The sequence below is a fragment of the Pollicipes pollicipes genome, unplaced genomic scaffold (assembly GCF_011947565.3).
Source record: "Pollicipes pollicipes isolate AB1234 unplaced genomic scaffold, Ppol_2.1 Scaffold_1600;HRSCAF=1878_pilon_pilon_pilon, whole genome shotgun sequence".
Classification (NCBI taxonomy): Eukaryota; Metazoa; Arthropoda; class Thecostraca; order Pollicipedomorpha; family Pollicipedidae; genus Pollicipes; species Pollicipes pollicipes.
Window position 1 is genome coordinate 22,792,899 of NW_023595962.1, and position 22,540 is coordinate 22,815,438.

The 22,540-nt window shown below is 58.1% G+C and overlaps 1 protein-coding gene across 1 annotated transcript in view; it reads left to right on the forward strand.

The window, feature by feature from the left end:
* Window positions 1-22,540, forward strand: part of LOC119094032 (uncharacterized) — a 121,744-nt gene that overhangs the window by 82,989 nt on the left and 16,215 nt on the right. Inside the window, exon 2 of the mRNA XM_037217097.1 lies at window positions 3,452-3,567. Coding sequence (XP_037072992.1) covers window positions 3,458-3,567 — 110 coding nt within the window. The 5' untranslated portion in view covers window positions 3,452-3,457. The remainder of the gene's footprint in view (window positions 1-3,451; window positions 3,568-22,540) is intronic.

The window sequence follows — 22,540 nt, forward strand, 5'->3', positions numbered from 1 at the left end:
ATACATTTTGTCGCCGACTTTATCAACCAAGTCGGGGCGTTTTACCACTCCTGGTCTTCTGACCCAGAACAGAGTCTCCTAGTTTAGAACGGGGTCTTCCTGAGCCCGAGCCAGTCGTAAGGTGCCTCCTTAACACAGCAATGGACATTATCAGCCCATGTGCTATCTTATTCATGAAGGTGGCCTCATGATGCGGCAATGGGCCTCGGGATGTAGCAAGAGGCCTCTGGTCCTTATTTATTGCAGCCTTTCTCAGTTGTGGGTGCCTCCTTCATCTGAATTGTGGCAATAAACGGATAGCTGCAATGTATTATTTTGGGAAAAGGACTCCCCGAATTTGTTGTGTGGGAGGCAAAAATACTCTCGTCTTCCTGTCTGCCTGCCGGCAGCCCCCCCCCCCCCCCCCCCACCCTGATCAATGCATTTCGTGGCACGGGCCGCGGCTGACCGGCTGTGTCCTCGGCGGCGTAATTTGGGGGGAGGGCGGCGGCTGTTATGAACCGGGGTGGTCGCCGGTTCGTTGGCAGTACTGAGTCGATATGATGCCCTCCACCGGGATGTGCTCGCACCGGCCGGCCGGACGCGGCCGTGCGCCACTCGCTCCCCTCTGAGACACCGCGGCCCCTTCGAGCTTCGGCCTGGGCGGGGCGGAGGGACAGCGGCGTTCCAGCGGGACGGGAGCGAGCTGTGAGAGCGGCCTCCCTGTGGAAGGGGGGCGAGCGTTGGTATGGCGCATCTCCCTGTGGAAGGACGGGCGGGCGCGGTGTGACGCAGCTCACTGGGGAAGAGCCGGGCGGGCGTGGTATGGCGCAGCTCACTGTGGAAGGGCGGACGGGCGCGGTGTGACGCGTCGCCCTGTGGAAGGCGGGCGGGCGTGGTATGGCGCATCTTACTCTGGAAGAGCGGGCTGGCGTGGTGTGGCCCCTGTGAAGGGCGGGAGGGCGCGGTTTGGACGCGCCTCCCTGTGGAAGCGGGGGGGGGGGGGGGGGCGGGCGCGGTTTGACGCGCCTCCCTGTGGAAGGGGGGGGGGGGGGCGGGCGCGGTGTGACGCGTTGCCCTGTGGAAGAACGGGCGGGCGCGGTGTGACAGGTCTCCCTGTAGAAAGGCGGGCGGGGGCGGTGCGACGCGTCGGGTGGCTCTTCGGTGGACGGAAGCGGCTCTTTTCTGACGCGCTGCCAGCGTGTCATACAGCTGCAACATTCGTGATCAGCGACGGACTTCTTCCCTCTGCGTTACTGATGTTGAGCAGCTCTCGAATAAGCATGCATTCCACTTACCGCGGAACTACGTGAATCATGTCCACACAAACGTTCGCGTAGTGTGCGCTGTGCAACACTGCGCACAATGCACCAACAGCGCCGAGCAAGCGCACTTGTTTAGTTGTCTTTGAAACGCGCAAAACGCGGCCCCACGGCTCCAATTCGTGATAACCGGCAATGGATAGACGGACACCAGCGCGTGCGGTCGTTCTGCAAGGCGCTCTTCGTGAAATATCTGCCCGCATCTCGAAAGTCGGCCGCTGGCATCGTATCATTGCGAGTGTCACTTCGAGTGTCACTTCGAGTGTCACTTCGAGTGTCACTTCGAGTGTCACTTCGTACACGTGGCTCACACCGATCTACGTGCTGTACGCATCCGTACGTCATGCCACGCCACGTACAGTACGTGCACTTGGCTCATACTATGCCACGTGTAGCTGGCATACCTCCCTTATACCATGCCACGTGTTGTAAAAGCACGTGGCTCATGCAATGTAACGTGGATCATGCCGTACCACGTGTATTGCAAGGCGGCGGCTCATGAAACGTCTCGTGGATCATGCCACACTACGCGTATTGCAGAAACGTGGCTCGTGCCACGTGACGCATGCCACGCTTGGCTGCGTCCTCCGAGCATGGCGTGTTGGCAGATAGTGCCCTTACTGCGGCTGTCGTTGAGTGATGAAGATTAGGGCCCTGGCGACTTGTTCTAAGCTGTGTTTGCATGGACTCGCCCCCTGTCGCCTCCTCCCTGGTTTGAGGCATCTGATAAGCACTGACGCTGATACATGTAATCTTCGTTGGACAACTGTAAATAGTACAGCGTGTACGTCTGAGTTGGTCAACGCCTGTAACATGCATTAGTTGTTCGATAGCAGTTGCAAGGGCTCTGAAGTTTGCACTCTTTGTTGGTCCAATCTGTAGCGTGTGTTACCTGTTGGACAACACCTATAACGGCTGTAAACTGGAATGTGTCTTGGATAGTGGCTACAACGTGTGTAATCTTCGTTGGTCAACGTCTATGACATACCTCATTTTTTTAACAAGAGTACAATGACTTGTATAATGGCCAAAGGTAACGGGCATAATGTATATTGCATGGTGGCAAATTTGCGTGTAATCTTCGTTGTTGAACGATATAATGTGCTTGATACCTTTGACAACGGCTATAAGGGCTAAAGTGTGCGTGATATGCTGGACAATGATTATAACATTAGGTTATTACCTTTGAATAATTGTAGCGAAATAAGTCTTCTGCGCCGCTCAGTGCATGCGGGATCGGCGGTGCCGGGCGACCGAGCGAGCTGTTCGCTGTGGCAAGGGACCGCTCGCCTGAGAGTGCACGACCTCTGCAGTCGACCCCCCCCCCCCCCCCCCCCCCATTCGAGTGTCTGCCTTATCGCAGACGTGGGTGAAGTGCTCGATTCCCAGACGCGCGCTGGTGAGAGTCGCAGCCCGGGGACAGGATGCCCGCTGGGGATGGAACGCCGTGGCTGCGAGGCAGTCGCCATCACCGTCGCCGTCACCGTCACCGTCACCGTCACTGTCACCGTCACCGTCACCGTCACCGTCACCGTCACCTTCACCTTCACCTTCGCCGTCACCGTCACCGTCACCGTCACCGTCCCGTCACCGTCGCCGTCACCGTCACCGTCACCGTCACCTTCACCTGCCTTCGCCGTCACCGTCACCGTCACTGTCACCGTCGCCGTCACCGTCACCGTCACCGTCACCTTCACCTTCGCCGTCACCGTCACCGTCACCGTCACCGTCACCGTCACCATCATTATTATCGTGACTCGTCCTGCGCGTGCGCCTCTGAGAGCGTGGGGCAGATGCGTGCGGCGAGGCCGTGACTGAGCGTGCGCCACGCTCCCTTCTCTCCGCAGAACCCCCGCGTTCGACCGTTCTCTGCACATGCCGTCTGCAGACGAGCTCGTTGTTGCGGGTTTGCGGCCTGTAGACGGGTCCCGCTCAGTGTGTGTGTGTGTGTGTGTGTGTGTGTGTGTGTGTGTGTGTGTGTGTGGTGTGTGTGTGTGTGTGTGTGTGTGTGTGTGTGTGTGTGTGTGTGTGTGTGTGTGTGTGTGTGCGCGTGCGCGTGCGCGTGCGTGTGTGTGTGTGTGTGTGTGTGTGCTGTTTTCTCCGCCTAAGACGCTCGGTATGTGACTCTCCGCTGCGCCTCCCGTGCGCAGACGCTGATGGACCGAACGCGCTGCCGGCTGTTCGTCGGCTTCCCGGACGGCCAGCTGACAGACATCGGCCAGGCGGCCATCTTGTTTCCCAGCGCCACCTCCATCCAGCTGCCCAGGTGAGTGCTCGCGGCCGGCGTGTCTCGGCGGTTGGTGGGTCTCAAATTTCCTGACAACGATTTACTGATCGCCCGGGTGACTTACTGGTAACCCACAGGGGGTTGCAATTTCGCCCGCCCGAGCTGATGTTTTCAACTACAAACTAATACTACGTGTATTTCTGTGAAGCTTCTCACCAGCCAGCAGTCTTCCGTCGCGGCCTCGTGACCAGCGCCTCCCCGTCCGTGGGTTACCCGTGGCGGCCTCGTGGCCAGCGCCTCCCCGTCTGTGGGTTACCCGTGGCGGCCTTGTGGCCAGCGCCTCCCCGTCTGTGGGTTACCCGTGGCGGCCTCGTGGCCAGCGCCTCCCCGTCTGTGGGTTACCCGTGGCGCGTACCGGGCTAACACACACGGTCTGCAATGGCGTTTGCAACATGAAAACACGATCCCACGGCCGCCTGCCTGCGTGCCGCGGGCAACACGCAGCCCAGCTGCGTGTTGCCCGCGGCTTGTTGCGCTTTGTGTTGTTGCGTGTTTATGACTGACACTGGGCGACAGGGCGACACCGTTCAATGATGCACGATGGTGATACGATGTCCCTGGTGATGCACGATGGTGACACGATGAACCCTTGGTAATGCACGGTGGTGACACGATAAACCCCTGGTGATGCACGATGCGGATACGATGCGCCCGCGGTGATACACGATGGTGACACAATGCACCCCTGGTGCGAGCCCGACGCGGCATTACCAGGGACGCCGACGGACTGTTACGGAGGGCAGCAGCCGGATCCCGATCGGCGCTCCGTATCAGATAAACCGCCAAGACATGGTGCGCTGCCGTTACAGTATGTTTGTTAGTTCTAAGCCGGCTTTTTGCATCATGCTGATAGGTGAGGTCCCCAGCAATGGCCGCGTAATCATGGAGGTGATGCCGCGAAGGGAATGATTTAGATAGCAGCATTTTTGGCGCCGTATGATTAACGTAGTCGGTGCGTCCCAGAGACCAAATCATCATCATAGATAGCAGCATTTGTTTTAATTATCGAAATTTGATTTGATCTGTGTCGTGGTATTTCCATTTGCATTTATATTGAGCAATGGAATACGCTCCAACGAAATTGCTAGCCGCGAGTAGTTTGCTGGGGCAAAATGGTCATAAAAAAATGTGTTACGTGCCACGTACAACTGAGCAAACCAAGGTTAAACGGTAGCATGCAATCTGTGGCGATTTCGCACCAGTATCAGGTTGTCCTCTAAGGGCCTTTGACACAAAACAGGTGGTCCTGTCCCACTGAATGGTTGTTTGACCAGCCGGCAAGTCAGTGGCTCCTCGTGCCACTCCAAGGTACAGTGCTGCGGTCCCCTGCCCGGCTCGGGCACTCCCGGCGGCGGAAGGGTCGAGCCATGGGTAACCGTAGCCTTACGCGACCCAACACGGCGGTGGGTAAGTGCAGGTCGGGGCTGGCGGGCGTTACGATCCTTCTGCAGCTGCATTCCGGCGCCAAGAAATCTCTCGCGAAGCTTTCCTGTATCACAACATTTACGCCAACATGGGAAGAGTCAGACGCTAGCAAACGTGCGAGCTGTGGAGCTCGCCATCCGGCATGGACTCGCACGTGCCGCACACTCTTGAAAGAAAGAGCGGAACCGTCACAGTGAAACGGAGGCGATTTAGGGAGAGACCGGGAGGGCTTGCCGTGACGCACACCCCATCCGCTGCTGCCGCGGCGCCCTGTCCGCTGCTGTCGCGGCGCCCTGTCCGCTGCTGCCGCGGCGCCCTGTTCGCTGTTGTGGCGCCCTGTCCGCTGCTGCCGCGGCGCCCTGTTCGCTGTTGTGGCGCCCTGTCCGCTGCTGCCGCGGCGCCCTGTTCGCTGCCGCCGCGGCGCTGTGTCCGCTGCTGTCGCGGCGCTGTGTCCGATGCTACCGCGGCGCCTGTCCGCTGCTGCTGTGGTACCCCGTCCGCTGCTGCCGTGGCGCCCTGTCCGCTGCTGCTGTGGTACCCTGTCCGCTGCTGCCGTGGCGCCCTGTCCGCTGCCGCCGCGGCGTTGCGTCCCGGCCGAGAGCAGGTCACGTGTGGTGGACGTGCCAGCTGCGAGGAGTCCCACGATGGCCACCAGACTGGACCTCTTTCATGATATGACTGCTGGCGACTCAATGGCTTTGCTCTGGCATTTGCTCCAGAGACAGGACATATCCCCAAACCTCTTCAGAGAGCGCAGTTGGGGTGCGGTCACTGCCCCGACAGTGTCGATTGCTTAGGACCGGGCTCCAGCGACGGCCACTGAGCTGCTCAGCCAATTTCCTAGTGCTCCCTCGCAGCAGTCTGTAGCGACTCACCCCGGTACTGCAGAAACCATCGAGAGTGCTGCTGTGCGCGCGGAGCCGGCTGCGCATCCGACGGAGGAGGGCTGGACTCGTGTCTGGCATGGCCGGGGGTCGTAGCGCTGCCGCTCTTTAATCCGAGCGGGTGGCTCTGAGCGCCCTGTCGTCGCCCTCCGAGGGGGGGGGGGCGGCGGTTGGTGGGCCCTTATTCTGCTTCCGTGGGGGGGGGGAGGGGGGGGGGGGTTGTGCGATGGGCGACGTGCGTGGCCCCCTGGCCGCTGCTGGATGTTGTGCGTTGCCGGCTGCCGCTATTACGCCTCCCCACAAGAGCGAATTTATCATGAGGAGCCCATTGGTCAGCATAAGAGCCAGATGATGTTAGCGCACGACTCGGCACGTTGTGGCCCCGGTACACCCGACATCAACGCACACTCATGTGAGCCACAGAGCTAGGATGAAGCGGGTGACCGGGCATTCGACGGGACGGTGGGTCCGGTCAGGCACCATGAACGGCCGTCTCCCCGCCTATGGCTGCGCGCCCTTAACCACGGTATCCACCTCCACCCTTTAGCTTGCGATAATATTTGAATTGGGCAAAAACGGGATCGCGTGCATACTAATACGTCCAACTGGCAAGGGTCCCACGCACTGGCGAATTATATTGGCAAGAACCCGCTGGGTAATGTCCCTGCCCTCCCCCCCCCCCCCCCGCCTTAACTAACCCACGCAGACACCATGCGCTCGGCGCCCCACCACACTCACTCCAAGCATTCACATCCGCTGGTGTCCTACATCATCCCATTCGTCCTTGGCTCGCACGCGTGTGGGGCCTCCCCCCTTATTTCCTGCGCCTTGGCATGCTAATTGGCTCGTCGGCGTGGGTCCTCGTTGAGTTAAGTTAAATTCATTTATCACATTTCGATCTTGCCATAAAGCCACGTTTAAGCTATGTTTAAAGTGCATCACGCCTGTCCTGATTGTCCGGCCTGACCGGCCTGTCCGGCGGCCTGATTCCTCGTCGCCTCCCCAATGAGCGTCGATGGCGGGATTCCTATCCGTCCCGAACATCCCGTCACCAATCGCTCATAAGGCCCGGCGTACAGCACTTCGGAAGAAAGCAGACTGACTCCTGTCCTCTCCCAAGGCGGAGACGCCACGGATAGACTCCGCTGCCGTCATGCACAATCAAGCATCCCGGGCGGTCCCCACGGGTCCAAGGTCACATCATGACCAATGCCTTTTTTTGCCGTCACGCCTGGGGTCAAGTGGGAAACAATAAAACGAGTCAGCCGTCTCCGAAAAAGGAGCGAAACTGTGTCTTGGGCCGCGCTGCCCACAAACGTCTATCTGCGTAAAAGCAGAACTACGGCCGTCTGGCTCCTCGTCCTTGTAGCCACGCCGGGCCGCTCACTTGCCGGCGGGCCGCGAGCACTGGACCGCTCCGTCCATCCACACCGCAAGATGCTGCCATCTGCCGGCGGGTCGCGGGATGCCCGCGCCGCCATCGCGCACTGCCGGGTGCGCGATGGACGGCATCAGGGCGGCGCGATTGTGAGCGGATCGCGCATGCGCGCTGGCCGTGCTCCGGCGGGAATTCGGCGTCTCAAAAAAGCAACAACAACGAAAAACACGCACACGCACACCAGCGACAACTGAAGCGGAAGACCAAACGTCCTGTTGGCGGGAAAACGAACCTTGGTCTGTGCAGGAAGTCCCACGAGACTATGCATTCCACCGGCCTAGGCAACGCGAGCAACAACGAATGGGGAGAAGGCAGCGTGGTCGTGAGAGAAGCCGAGCATGCGCGCTGGATCGAACCCGTGAGGGTCCGGCCACCTCGAAATATTGACAATAACAGCAACAAAGGGAACAAGATAGGCGAACCGTCCACCCAACCCACATTCTACCACCATTGCCGCCGGAGACCTCCGGTGACAGTCGGCGCTGCCCGTACGCTGCGTCTGGCCGCGACGGCGGCCAGGCGAGGGCCCGGACAAGCCGCAGCGCCTCTACATGGCCTCCTCCACCGGCAACTCTGGACAGCTACGGGGCGTGTCAACGAGCGGGCCGCTGCGCCCAAGCATGCATCCCGGGCTCCGGACACAGCACCGCCCAACGCCGGCCCGAGTGTCCTCTCGCCGCCCGAACCAACCTCAGCCATCCTCGCTCCCTCGCTTAACCATTGCGATGCAAACCGTCATCTGTATTCACACTCAAGGACAACGAGGCAAAAATCACTCACACACTGCGACACACCAGTCCATCGCTTCACGCGGGCTCAGCGTCGAGCCGCGTGGCACTTTACACACTCGCACCCGTGCCCCTCCCCCTTTCCCCAGCTCCGCGGGAGGGTCCGATAACCGCGTCTTGCGCCGCCCAGTCGGGAGGGGGTGAAAGGGCACGCTCGGAGCGCCAGCTGTCCATGGCCTGGTGGGATGGGGAACAACAGCCTGGGCACTCACATCGTGTGCGCTGTCGCCGGTGACCGTCGTACGCCGTGTCGAACATCACAGCCGGACGCTGTGAGCCGGGGCCTCGGAGGGTCGACCTCAAGATGCAGCTGTAGGCGTCGGGCGCACTCACTGGCACTGTACTCTCCCTTTCTCCGGAGCCCCTCGCTTGATGTTTTATTGATTTTCGACACCTTTCAGCTGGGCCGGCCTGCCTTCGTCTTCTCGCGAGATTCAATGGGTTTGCCGCCTCGCCCCCTCCGTCCAATGTGTCGCCGGGCCGGCATGCACCGCTCCCAGGGTTCGGCCCTCGACGTACCCCTAGGTCACATCTCGGGCGTGGCGTCGCTGGCGACGACACAAGGCCCGCCCGCTCTCGCCGGGGGCGGGCCCTGCGCGTCCCGCTCTCGCGACTTGCCTGCAGTGATTTCTGTTCTGTTTGAGCGCCGCTGTGGTTGGCTTGTATAAAACCAAACTCTTTCCGGACGTGGTGCGTGCCGTAAAAGAGGATAGCGTGTTCCGATTTGACGTCAGGCATGGTGCAGGAGCGCATGGTAGCGCCGCTTTTTAGTTCGCCGCAGCGTGCATTGCGTGAAGATCACCGTTCAAATCGCGTTGCGGCCTGTTGCGGTGCCGGTCGATCTTGATGCTGCCAGCCCGGCCGTCACATGTCGCTGTGGTAGCGGTGTTAGTTGCTGCGCCACACCCGCTCCCACACCTGTATTTGCTCGCCATACTCCCGCGGGAAGGGAGGTCACCAGACGCCGCGCTTGGGACGCAGATTCAGTAGTTATCGACCCCGTTTTTTATGCCTGGTGATCTGAATGCATATAACTCCCTGCGGGGTGGAAACTGCACTAGCCACTGAGGAAGAATGCTCGGGTCACTACCTTACCTCAACGGCCTGTGTGTGTCGAACACCGGCTCTGGCACACATGTATGGCTCCCGTTCGGGAGCACGTCCGAGAGCACGTCCGGAAGCACGTTCGAGAGCACGTCCGGGAGCACGTGCATGAGCACGTCCGGGAGCACATCCAGGAGCGCGTCCGGGAGCACGTCCAGGAGCACGTCCGGGAGCACGCCCGGGAGCACATCCGGGAGCACGCCTGGCAACACGTCCGGGAGCATGTCCTGGAACGCGTCCGGGAGCACGTCCGGGAGCACACCTGGGAGCACGTCCGGGAGCACATCCGGGAGCACATCCACAGTCGACCTTTCTATATGCACTCCATCTCTGGTTAAAAATTTTCCTGTGAGGTAAATAGTGACCTGTGTGGAAGAAACCGCTCCCTCAAATGGCTTCGACCGAACCCCGCCCACCCGCGACCGGATCGTTGGGATCATCGGCGAGCACGCTGGCGGGTGTTCACTACTGTGCACTGTTTCACTACTGTGCACTGTGCACTGTTTCTGTGCACCCTGTGGCAGAAGGCACGGCTTCATCACTGATTGGAAAATCAATGCCTGCAATGAAAATCAATGCAATCAATGCAATCTATCGGCAATGCTTACCGCTACCAGTGACGCCTTACGTCAAACGTTCACCAGGTCTCGTTGAACTCCGGTGCCGTAGTGGAATGAAAAGTCCGGACCCACTATCGCGCAGAAAAAAAGGGCGTGCAGGAGATTCCTCCGCTCTCCTACGCCTGATAACCTTATCTTGTTAAAGCGCCCAAGATCAGTGGCGAAGAAACAGCACGAGGGCCGAAACGTGCGTCTTTGCAAACTTACGTTAGGGGTGTAAAGTGTTTGCTCCATTGACGGAGGTGTGGTCCTGCATTAGACGTACTTCAGAGACAGGCTCATCCTCACCAGTGCCGGTACTCAGGGTGGGTGGCTGATCAGTCACTGACATGACAGACGTCACCAACATCTTCGGCCGTGCGTTTTCGGAGCGGGCCACAAAAAACAGAAATAATGCTTATGAAATATTAATGAAATAATATTAATGAAATAATATTAATGAAATATTGCTTAGCATTTGCACGTCATAAGCGTTTGTGCGAACACCACCCGATGAGCTTTCGCTTTAATGGTAAGGAAGCATACAATGCCATGCTTTCGTGACCGAGCTAAGAGGCGCCATTGGAAGCACAAGTGTGGTCCGAAAACCCGATGACGTCACGAACAATACGCTAAAGCATCTTTGCACAGCGCACTTCAGGAACTGTTGGATGTTTTCCAACCGTTTTTGGGCGACTGACTCCTTTCGTACACAGTGGAGGGAATATGTGATTGCACTGATTTTAAGATCGCACAAAGGCGGCTCAGAACAGGCGCATTGTAGGCTGATCGCGCTTCGTGTGGCTTCAGATGTAAGCAGTGCACGTTAAAGCATTCGGCGATTCCAGAGACCCCACTGTAACAAGCTTTTGAACAACACGTTTTACCTGTGTTTTGTGAACATACAGAGACCTTTGATACAACCGGGCACGGTGGTATTTCGTCGAATCTCTACAAGTGTGGTGTGTGTGTGTGGTCACATAGGCTGGTTCTTAGCAAACTTCCTTCGTGACCGCTGTTTTAAGGTTCGAGTCGGTGGTGGGTACTCCACCCAATTGTAACAGGAAAACGGCATGCCACAGGGTGGAATCTTGAGCGTCGCGCTCGTTGCCGTTGTGGTCAATGATATTGTCTACTATCTGCCTGCGTAGGTCAGTCCCCACTCGTAGATGACTTCGCCATCTGCGTAACGGCATCAACGTCAGCCTCAGCAGAACGTCAGGCGCAGCTGCGTGAAGACGATGTAGCCAAAAGGGACACGAGGAATGGTTTTACTTCCTGGACGTCTAAGACCACGTGCATGCGTTTCTGCAGCATGCGACGAACCTGCACAGATTCTGAACTAGCGGACGATTTCAAATCTTGGGGATCGTCCTCGACCGTCGGCGCTCGTACATCGACCACATGACGGGCCTTCATGGCAATATCCATGGGCATTTTGAAAGTCATTTCGCGCGCGTCATATCGAGCAGATCGCAAGATGGTGCTGGCGCTTTGCCGGGCTCTCATCCGACCATAGATGGACTATGCGTGCGCCTTGTATGACGCTGCTCGTGACTCAGGCAAAAGTTGCTGGACGGCGTCGATTATCATCGTGTTCGTATGGCGACAGGTGCCTCTCGCGCATCTCCTGCATCAAGCACGAGCCGCCTCTGAAGCTTAGACGTTGACCGCCACCATGTGGCACGCGACGAGAACATGAACATGTCGGTTCGGTTCACACCCGGCGTGAGGCATGACCTTCTCCAGAGACCTGATGAAGACTTTCGCACAGGCCAAGCGGATAAACACCCGACCGCTGTACATCCGAGTGGGTGGCTTGCTCCAGGAAGCCGAAGTTGGCGTCAGGCAAATACAGGCCCAAATGTACTCCGCCACTGAGCCCGGGTTGGTGCTTGCCCCGCCGTTGGACGTTTCGCTGACCGGGTGCTCGAAGAATAACGTTTAAGCTCTTGAGATGAGGCAAGAAGCCCGGGCGCTGTTATCCAACATCAGGTGCGGTTGACCGGCCTACTTCTGTACTGATCCAACTGATCCAACTGACCCGTCCAAAACGTCCCACGCCACTGGATATGCCTTCAATTTCACCTCGAGGCGCTGGGCGGTGTGCGAGGCGCGCGCATGCGTCGGTTTTTATTGCTGAACTGCACGCCATCGTAGGCTACTTTGAGTGCACCACCCACCTGGGGCGTCCATGATGCACCGCAATATCGACTGACTTTCTCAGCTAGTTTTATCTCTACAGAACCCCGCTGTTTTAGCGACCCAGTTGACCCGGATGATCCGGGAACGAGCCAGATCTCTGGGAGCAAACGGGAAGCAGATCAATTATTGATTCCCAGCCACTTTGGCATGACTGGTAATGCGCTGACTTGGCCTCGAAGTCTGCAACACTACCCCCCCCCCCCCCCCCCCATCAGACCTTTTAGATCCGTGCAGTGACCTCTACGCTGTTGAAAGGCTCTTTATGCTGGCTGATTGCCAGAATGTGTGGGGCCAGGAAAGCAAATGGAACAAGTTGAAAGCCATCAAGCCTAAGATAAGACTACCGGGCACTCTCTTTCCAGGTTCGAAAAGGCGAAACCACGCTTACCCGTGTCCGCACTGGGCGCACATACATCACCTACATATTTGGACTCAGCGGATGACACAGCGGATGCCCCCATATGTGAACGATGCAGGCAAATGTTGACTGCGCAACACGTGCTGGTTGACTTCACCTTGCTCGGCTCAGCAAGGCAGTAGGTCTTCGGGCGCCATGCGACGCTGATGTCGCTGATAGGTGAAGATGATGCGCGGATGATGATGCGCTGATGATGCGGCGCTGATAGGTGAAGTACCCGAGCTTGAACCTTCTGTCTAACACAGTTCTTAGCTGTGTTCGGAGTGGGCGTAATTTAGTTCACTGCCAGGGGATAGGGTGTGAAAATATTGATTGGATAGGTTTGATCGTCGCCGCGTACTGCTGTTCCAGTCAGGAATGGTTTCAGGGTCAGGGCTTCTTTGCTTTAAAGCAGTGACATTTAACCGATGGCACACCATTACAGCACGAAATGGACTCAGTGGCCGGAGTGCTGTTAAAAATAAAAATAATCACTCGTGGAAATATACTTGGTATATTAAATTCAATATTTCGAGGCTGCAGCGCCACCCAGCGCGGACAAAGTGCGCGCGGCCGTGCCGAACACCAGCGCAGCGCCAGGTGCCTCGGGCCGGACGCCGACAGGCACCGCTACGATGCCGAGCACGGCCGGAGCACTGCAGCGGTCGCCAAGCACCGCCAGCAGCTGTCGGAGCACCACAGCAGCCACGGGGCGTCGTCAGCCGGCGCCGGATCACCACCGGGCGCCCCCGTAACACCGCGGCAGCCGTCGGAGCACCATAGCAGCCACGGGGCATCGTCAGCCGCCGCCGGAACACCACCGGACGGGGCCGTAACACCGCGGCAACCGTCGGAGCACCACAACAGCCACGGGGCATCGTCAGCCGCCGCCGGAACACCACCGGGCGCCCCGTAACACCGCGGCAGCCGTCGGAGCACCATAGCAGCCACGGGGCATCGTCAGCCGCCGCCGGAACACCACCGGACGGGGCCGTAACACCGCGGCAGCTGTCGGAGCACCACAGCAGCCACGGGGCATCGTTAGCCGCCGCCGTAACACCACCGGACGGGGCTGTAACACCGCGGCAACCGTCGGAGCACCACAGCAGCCACGGGGCATCGTCAGCGGCCGCCGGAACACCACCGGGCGCCCCGTAACACCGCGGCAGCCGTCGGAGCACCATAGCAGCCACGGGGCATCGTCAGCCGCCGCCGGAACACCACCGGACGGGGCCGAAACACTGCGGCAGCCGTCGGAGCACCATAGCAGCCACGGGGCATCGTCAGCCGCCGCCGGAACACCACCGGACGGGGCCGTAACACTGCGGCAGCCGTCGGAGCACTACCAGCCACCGCCAGCGCGCAAGCGCGAGCCGCGTCAGCCGGCTGCATCGGGCGCGCGCCCCGTGGTCGTCAGCTGCCGGCGCGGGCCTCCGATACCCTGCTGCGTTACAAAGCGGACATGGCAGGGCTCGGCGTCGGGAGACCGGAGGCCGGAGACCGGGGGCCGGAGACGGAGACCGGGGGCCGGAGACCGGAGACCGGAGACGGGAGACCGGGGGCCGGAGACGGAGACCGGAGACCGGAGACCGAAGACCGGAGACCGGGGGCCGGAGACCGGAGACCGGAGACCGGAGACCGGAGACCGGAGACCGGGGGCCGGAGACGGAGACCGGAGACCGCCCGCAGCACCTTTTCCTTTGTGTGACTAGAAGCTGGTTGAACAGGCCGCGCTCCGATCGAGTCGGCGGCTCGCCGACAAAGGGGCGATCGTCGTACAATGCTAGCGCGTTTTCTTTTAGCTTCAGGCAGTCTTCATAGATCATGTCACGTAGGTTTTGTCATGAAAGACGCAGATGATTGCATTCACTTCGAGCAGATGATGTGCCGCAGAGATGTCTTGTTCTTGAATTTTGATGCCCGAGGAACTGCTTCTTAGAACCTCCAGTCTTGTTTTTATCTACTTCCCTGATTCGTTCAAGCTTTTTATTCCTGGTAACGAGTCCTGGGTGTCCCCGACCACGATCCGCCTCACGCACGTTTGCAACCGGGCGGGATTCGAGCTCACGTCCTCATCGGGCAGCGGTCAAGGTGTCTCGTCAAGGTCAAGGTCAGTCAAGGTCAGTCTCGGCAGAAGCACAGCTTGCGCATGTGGTCCATGCGGTCGGCGACGCAGCGGGCCTGGTCGCCGTAGCGGTCAGTCCTGCTGACGTCCTCGTGGCGCACGGCGAACTCGCCGCTCCCCTTGCGCGTCATCGTGACCTCGAACGTCCGGGCGCCGGGCGCGGCGCGCATGCGCAGTTGCATCATGGGCTGGGCGGTCATGCCGGCGCTGCTCAGGTCTGGCACGAAGCCGTCCTTGTCCTTGGATTTCACGAAGCGCAGCAGGTTAGCCTGCGGCTGAAGCACCTCTGCCTTCAGGATCTCCTCGACGCGGAGCGGCGCACAGCGTCCGGGCGTCTGGCGCTCCTGCTCGGCGTTGACATAGCGCTCGAAGGCGCGCGCCGCCTCCTGCGCCGCGTCGCCGTCGCTGGCGGGCCGCCAGCGCAGACAGGCGCACCAGTGAGGCTCGACGCCGGCCTCAGCGCAGCCGCGCGCCGCCGAGCCCGCCCGCAGGAGACTGACGCCACGACCGGCCGGGTCCGGCGGCGGCCCTGCCGGCCAGTGGCGCAGGTGCTGCAGCGTCTGGTGCAGGTCGAACGGCGTGGTCAGCTGCTGGGCGTGCTGGCGTAGCGCGGCGAGTGCCTCCGGGTACCGCTGGCCGACCCAGGCCGGCAATGCCCACGCCACGAACGGCAGCCGCTCCTCCAGCTTGCCCTGCTGCGTGTTGCGGACGGCGGTGAAGCGGTGCCCGTGGTCGGCCATCATCAGCAGCGCCGTGTTGTTGAGCGCGCCGGTGTTGCGCATGCGCGTCAGGAAGGCCACCATATCGTCGTCGGCCACGCCCACGAGGTTCACGTCGTCGTGCGAGAGCTCGGAGTGAAAACTGAAGATGAACTTGGCTGTGTGCGGGTAGGCGGCGTATAGTTGCTCTACGTAGTCCGTCATCACCTTGTGCCGGGGCGTGTCGCGCAGACAGTGTGGCTTGTGCCTGCCGAACCCGGGCTTCGTGGCCAGGTAGAAAGGACGCATGTAGTGCGTCGTTGGCTGCGGCATGAAGCCCTTCAGTCGGTACTGAAACGTGCCGATGTGCGGCTGGTCCTCATTGAAGGCGGTGACGAAGCCGTCATCGGCGAATTTTTTCCAAATGAATGGGTAGACGTTGACGAAGTCAGCCGAGCTGAAGCGCTTCCTCGTCTCGGGCAGCTCCGGCTCCGTTTGACCCGTCAGTATCGGGATCAGCGCCTGCGGCGTGCCGTCACCGACGATGTTGTACCCCTGCAGGATCACCGCGCCCAGTTGCTTCCGCAGGAAAGCTACGGTCTTGGGCAGCTTGCGCTCGTACGTGTTGCGCGACAGCGAGTCAAAGCCCCAGATGAGGACGTTAAGCGGCAGCTGGCTCGGGGAGAGCTGATCGAGTCGGCGCGCGCTGGGCGCCGCGCCCGCGCGCACCCCGGCCACCACGTTCTGCCAGGTGGCGCCGTCTGCAGCGCGGCACCTGACGCGCACGAAGTCGGACGCGTGCAGCTCGTACGCTGTCTCCGACACCGTCACTGCGCCCTCCTCCACCCTCTCGTCCGTCACGAACAGCACATCGGCGAACTCGCACTTGACGGTGCCGTGCGCGCGGCGCGCCTCCTCGCGCACGACCACCCGTCCCACGCCGACGCTCACCCAGGCCGGCTCGGTGTCGCAAGCCAGTGGCGGCACGGCGTGGAACAACTGGCGCAGCTCGGGCGCGTCGAGCGGCAGCGGCGGGAGCCGGCAGTCGTCGCTGCCGGCCGTGCCGCGCCACAGCTCGCCGCCGTCCTCCGGCGGCGGCGCCGACGGCACGGCCGCGGAGCGCAGCAGCAGGACGGCGCCGGCCGCCGCGCCCAGCAGCAGCAGCAGGCGCCCGGAGCGGACCGCGGAACATCCCGACGCCCAGCACCGCCGCAGCATCATGGCAGGCGGCGACGCTGGCTGACGGCCTCGCTCGCGGAACGGCAGCCGACTGTGACGACAAGCGCGCTGACGATCCCGACTGTGACGTCAGGCGCGCTGACGATCCCGACTGTGACGTCAGGCGCGCTGACGATCCCGGCTGGCGTCCCCACTGCCCAGTCTTCTGTCTTGAAGGAGGTCTCTTTCCTCACTCGGCCTTCAAGCAACGTCTCGCTGGCTGCCCCGCCAGCTGCCCTCTCGGTTGGCCTCGGCGGCTGCCCTCGGCGGCTGCCCTCGGCGGCTGCCCTCGGCGGCTGCCTCGCCAGCTGCCCTCTCGGTTGGCCTCAGCGGCTGCCCTCGGTTGGCCTCAGCGGCTGCCCTCGGTTGGCCTCGGCGGCTGCCCTCGGCGGCTGGCCGGTGCCGCTGGACCCGGCGCCGGACGGTCGGCGGCTGCCGGTGAGCCGCCTGTCGTGCCGGGCACGGCTGGCAGCCCTTGATCCTGGCCCGGCTGAAGCGCCGGTCGGCCGCCCTCACCCCTGGCCTGGAACGCAGGCGGCGTCGGTGACTGGGTCTCACTCACGACCCGGCGCCGGCAGCTCTGAGCTCAGGGATGGTCAGGGATGGCCAGGGATGGCCAGGGACGGGAGCTCTCCCCAGGGATGCAAGTCACGGTCAGCGGCGGAAGCCTGGTCGGGATGGTCGCACACCGGGGACGGGATTCTGTTCAAGGCAGGGATCCTGTTCAGCGACAGCAGTTGCTTTCAGGGCCGGAGCCTTGGCAACCGAGAGGTGCGCTTGGGCCTCGGACCTAAACAGACATGATATTATGAGCCCATTTTCGCCAGTGCCTTTAATAGTGAACGGTCTCCATGCCAGCTGCAGGGTCTTTCAAAAACATCCTTCTTTAATTTGGAGCCGAAGGATCCCAGATGTGCATCTCGTTACGCGGTGACTGCCTGACAGCACTCCTGGTTACTCCTGACGTCACTTCTGTCAGGCGGGCTAGTGACCATTCGTTGGCCGGGCACTTCCGGGCCAGCACTACTGGGCCCGACCAGCGAGAGCTGCTTCACTGGCCGGACACTTCCCAGGCAAGCGAACCAGCTCTCGGATAAGGCGCAGCAGTGCAGGCGTCCTTTTGAAGAGCGAGTGCAGGCAGGGCAGGGGAGAGAGGGCAGGCGGGGCAGGGGAGAGAGGGCAGTCGAACTCGAGGGTTGCCAAAGTCCTTCACCTGAAGTCACGCCGAGATTATGGCTGAGAAATAATGAACCGACAGAGATGAAAATGCCGATAATGAAAATGCCAAAAATGAAAATAAGAAATAATGAACTGAAATAATGAACCGACAGAGATGAAATGACATGAAGGATCTATGGGTCGCTCGCTAAAAAAATCGCCTCTTCGTCCTCCTGCAGGGTGGTCTGGCTTTTATTATCGTTTCTCTTCATCGTTCCTCTTTATCGTTTCTCTTTATCGTTTCTCTTTATCGTTTCTCTTTATTGTTTCGTATCGTTTAATTTTAGGCAAGATCTTTTGAGCAGATGCTCAGCGCCGTGCTTCATTTTCAGGCAACTTCTTTTACATCTGCGCGCCTTTTTGAGGTTTTTTAGGATCGAGCGTATCTTGCGATGCCCGAGAAGGCAACCTGTAGACATTTCGCAAACGTGAAAATAAAACTAACAATAAAAATAAAATATGCCTGATGTACATCCCGGCCATAAACCCTGTCCAGGTGATTCTGAAGCTTAGACGCAGGTCTCTCGCCCCGCGTGAGCCGTCTCTCACGTAACTGTTCACGCCTCTTTGATTGACGCTTCACTCAGGCTCGCGCGTGCGTGGTCAGGTACTTATAACCAGTTGCGAAAAAAGAGCGATTCTATCAAGATTCCATATCCAGAAATTGCGCCGGGTTGTAAAGAGGTCCGAAGCACCGCGCGGTGCGGTGTATGATAAGCGAAGACAACGTAGGTACAGAAGCAATACAGTAACAGACAATGCAGATGCAGAAACTGGGTGTATCACGAGGAGGCGAAGAACTCGCGTCGACGTGGGTGAGACCTGGCATGACGAGGCGATCGGCCTTACTCACCGTTTCTCCCGGGGCCGGCGACCGTACCGTCGGGGGCACCGCCGCCGACTGCGCCGCCGTGTATGTGTGTGCGCGCGTGTGCTTGTACGGGTGCGTCGATCGCCGGAGCTGCCGCCGGTGGCTGCCAGTCAGCAGTGCCGCTGCATCGGCCGGCGCCGCGTGGCCGCGTCTCACCTGGTTTGAAGTCACGCGAGCAGCACCGCGGACGGTCCCAGCGCCAGTGGCAGCACCGTGGACGGTCCCAGCGCCAGCGATAGCACCGCGGGGGTCCCAGCGCCAGCGGTAGCACCGCGGTGGGTCCCAGCGCCAGCGGTAGCACCGCGGTGGGTCACAGCGCCAGCGGTAGCACCGGGGCGGTCCCAGCGCCAGAGGTAGCACCGGGGCGGTCCCAGTGCCAGCGGTTACGCAGGGCCGGGCTGGCACTGTCCATTGACTGTGAGGCGGTCCGTTCCTCGACCGGCGCCGCGCTCGCCGCCGATAAGGGCTGATAAGGGCTGCCATCCGCCGGCACACGAAAGCCGTGTTTGGGGAGCAATCTACACATTGATATGGGTTCGGGCGAAAGGTGTGCGTGATCCAGGTGCATTTCAGTGAATATGGTTATTGCTATCTAGTCAATGTTGGATACGTTTTGCGTCATTGTTTTCCCGTTTTAAACCTAAAACTTTGCCGTCATTCGCCGTTTTTCATAAAGCGCACTGATGGAGGGGGGGGGGGGGGAGATGTTGATGCGACCCTCCTGCCGTTTCGAAAGTGAAAAGGATAGAATCTTAGCGGAAAACACCAGTGCATTGGTCTCCACGAGATCTTGCGATTGCGTATCAGTTTTTTTTCGGCTAGGTCAATAATGATTCCATGATGCCAGGTTAAAGGTCAGATTTCCAGCAAAGCGGGCCTTTTCAGCTTTTCATGCTCATGTGTATGAGGTCATCCCTGTAAGCGACACCAATCGTTGGTTGCGGCTCACTGCCTACGCCGGCCGTAGATCGCGTGCAAGGCTCCGCAAAGCCCGCCGCCGCTCCGACACCAGAAAGGCTGAGAACACGTGTTTAGTGGCAAAACGCGCACAATAGTTGCCCCTTAGGTTTGGGCGCGATTGCGCGCGAAAAAAAAAATTGGGCACGATTGCACGACGTGCCGGAGAGGTATTGTCAGAAAACCTCAGGGGGGGAGGGGGGAGATAGCAATGACCGCCCGCGGCAAGTTCGACATCGATTGTGCGCTCCCAACCTTCTTATTTTTACGTGTCGATTTCTTTTTGGCCGTCACCATTAAGTCACGTTCATGCGTGTCATAAATTCGGTAATGGGATCTCGTGCTCCGAGGCCCGCTCTGTGTGTGTGTGTGTGTGTGGTGTGTGTGTGTGTGTGCGTGCGTGCGTGCGTGGTGCGTGCGTGCGTGCGTGGTGTGTGTGTGTGCGTGCGTGCGTGCGTGCGTGTGCGTGCGTGCGTGCGTGCGTGCGTGCGTGCGTGCGTGCGTGGTGTGTGTGTGTGCGTGTGCTGTGTGTGGTGTGTGGTGTGTGTGTGTGTGTGTGTGTGTGTGTGTGTGTGTGTGTGTGTGTGTGTGTGTGTGTGTGTGTGTGTGTGTGTGTGTGTGCGCCCCTGGTGAGATCCGCGGACATGTCGAGCTTAACACAGAGTGCTTGTTTACCGCTGTACCAGCCAGGGGCGGCGCCACGGCGTGTTGGGGGGGGGGGGGGGGGGGCACAATTTTCCTGGGGCCTCCCGGACAAAATGGGGTTCCCTCACGAGGAGGGGCATCGTATTCGAAGGGGGAGGGGCATCGAAGGCATGCGCCTTTCATGAAACAGTAACACGCGCAACATTCAAATGAATAGGTATTGGCTATACAAACATCTAGATTAGGGCCGTCTTATTATGCACAAAACGGTCTCACTATCCCCTATCAGTGGCATCTTTTTGAGCACCCCTGATATATAGAGCGGCCTCCTTTTCCAGAACAGGATGCTTCCGATTCACGAAGAAGCAGGGAGCTAGAATCGCTTTTGAACTAAGGTGGGAGTGAAATATTCCGTCGCAAAAAGACCGTGCTGGAGTGAAAAATCAATTCACAAAAGATGGATTTACGACCTCGCGACTGATGCTTCAGCGAGCAAAGACATCTATATCAGGTTGGCATGGACGTAATATCAGAACCCTGGCAAAACTGTTTTGTCTTTTAACATCTTAGACCATTACAGTGAAACAGAATACGTTAAAGCATCGTAATTTCATGACAGTGTAATGAGCATAAAAATCATAAACACCAGCAATTTGATGCTGCGCTTTGCACTTCCCTTCTACAGCACTTTTAACACAAAACAAAGCAAAGGAATTCAATAACAAAATAACAACAGAAAATGCAGCAAGCATAAAACACTCAGCAAAAAAAAAATCCTTGGATTGCCACAGCCCATCCCCAAGTCAAACAAAATAGACATACTCTGGCTTCTGTTAAGATGGGGTCAGGGAAAACAAACATTTGTTAATGTTTCTTACAAAATACCAATGCTTATTTCCATGAAAGTAGCCTAACTATGCCTAACCTAAAGAGCCCTTACATCATCTCATCCTGTATAACCTGTTTGTTTCACAGCAGCAGTTGTGAGTTACTGATTCTTGCACAGTTCCTATTACCACTTGCCATGCACTTAACCGACTTAACCCAACTTAGAGTAGCCCATATGTTGAACTTCATCTCAACTCACCTATCTGTTGACAGCAGTACTTGTAATGAAAGTATGATAAAGCTAATTTCGGCTGGTTTCGACTTGCATTTTTATTCAGTTCATTTGTGTATGCTTGTTGACGTCAGAAATATTGGTAACACACAAATCAAAACTCTTTAAGTCACTTTGAACAACTTATTTTGATTGCCATGGTTAACCTATGTTAAGGGCAATGATGAGCATGCTCCACAAAACAATCTCTCTTCTGGAAAAGTAACATTACTTTTAGATGACCATGCCAGTATTGCTGCTTGCCTTTTCAGCTGCAGCAAAGGCATGCATTTAGGCTTGTTTATTCATATTTAATGACACAGTTTGAGATGTTGGCTTCATATTTTAAATGGGATGGTCTGACTGCTTGTTACATATTGATATTCGACTCATATTATAATTGCTATGCAGCGTAGAGTATCTCTGCGTAAAAAATAAAGTGCATTTATACAGTACAGTCATTTGCCAGTCAGCAAACCATGACAACTATACCTGGTTAAAGCAGCCATGAGGGACCACTTCACGACATTTGGGGCAAATAATCAAGAATGTGGAACAAAATAAGCCCATTGCATGCCCTATCGCATCATAACTTGTCTTGTGACAGAACTCGGTGGATTAAAACAGAAAATCGCTAACTCTGGTCACCAATCTTGTGTTGAACGCAGGTATGGTAAGCAATTATTTGGTCCACAGGAGACTTAATGGTTTCTCACTACGTTTTGCATGGTCTGCTGGCAGACAGAGTGGTCCCACTCACCCCCAAATAGAACTGTCAATCATGCCCACCAACCTACGTGATTAGAATGCGAAACAAGTAAGAGGTGTGCATGATAAGCGTCTCCAGAGGGCAGAATTTCGTCCTCAAACACTTCTGTATTAGCTGCCTCAAGTCTGTCCCAAACCTCTGTATGGCAGCATTAGGATAGCCTTGTCAGGCACCCTGGTGAGTTAGACACCCGAAAGGCTTAGATTTTTCATTTCTGAGCACCGCCAAGAACCAAAAAAAACTGTTAACCGAGCGTTAAACAGGGCAAAAATGGCGATAAAAATAAGTTCCGTGCTTCAAATTGTTTCCCTCATTCCCTGTGAATTGTTCACTCTTGGGTGCATATCAAACATGTTTAGGCGACTGGCGAATTAATCAAATTTATGCATGAAATACTTACAAGTTTGCAGTTGGAGCATCTTGCAGAGAAATTCGTCAGCATTTTAAGCAACAGATGGTACCTCTAAAGGCAATCGAAAAGGAAGGAAGAATAAGGTGGTATCACACTCGTA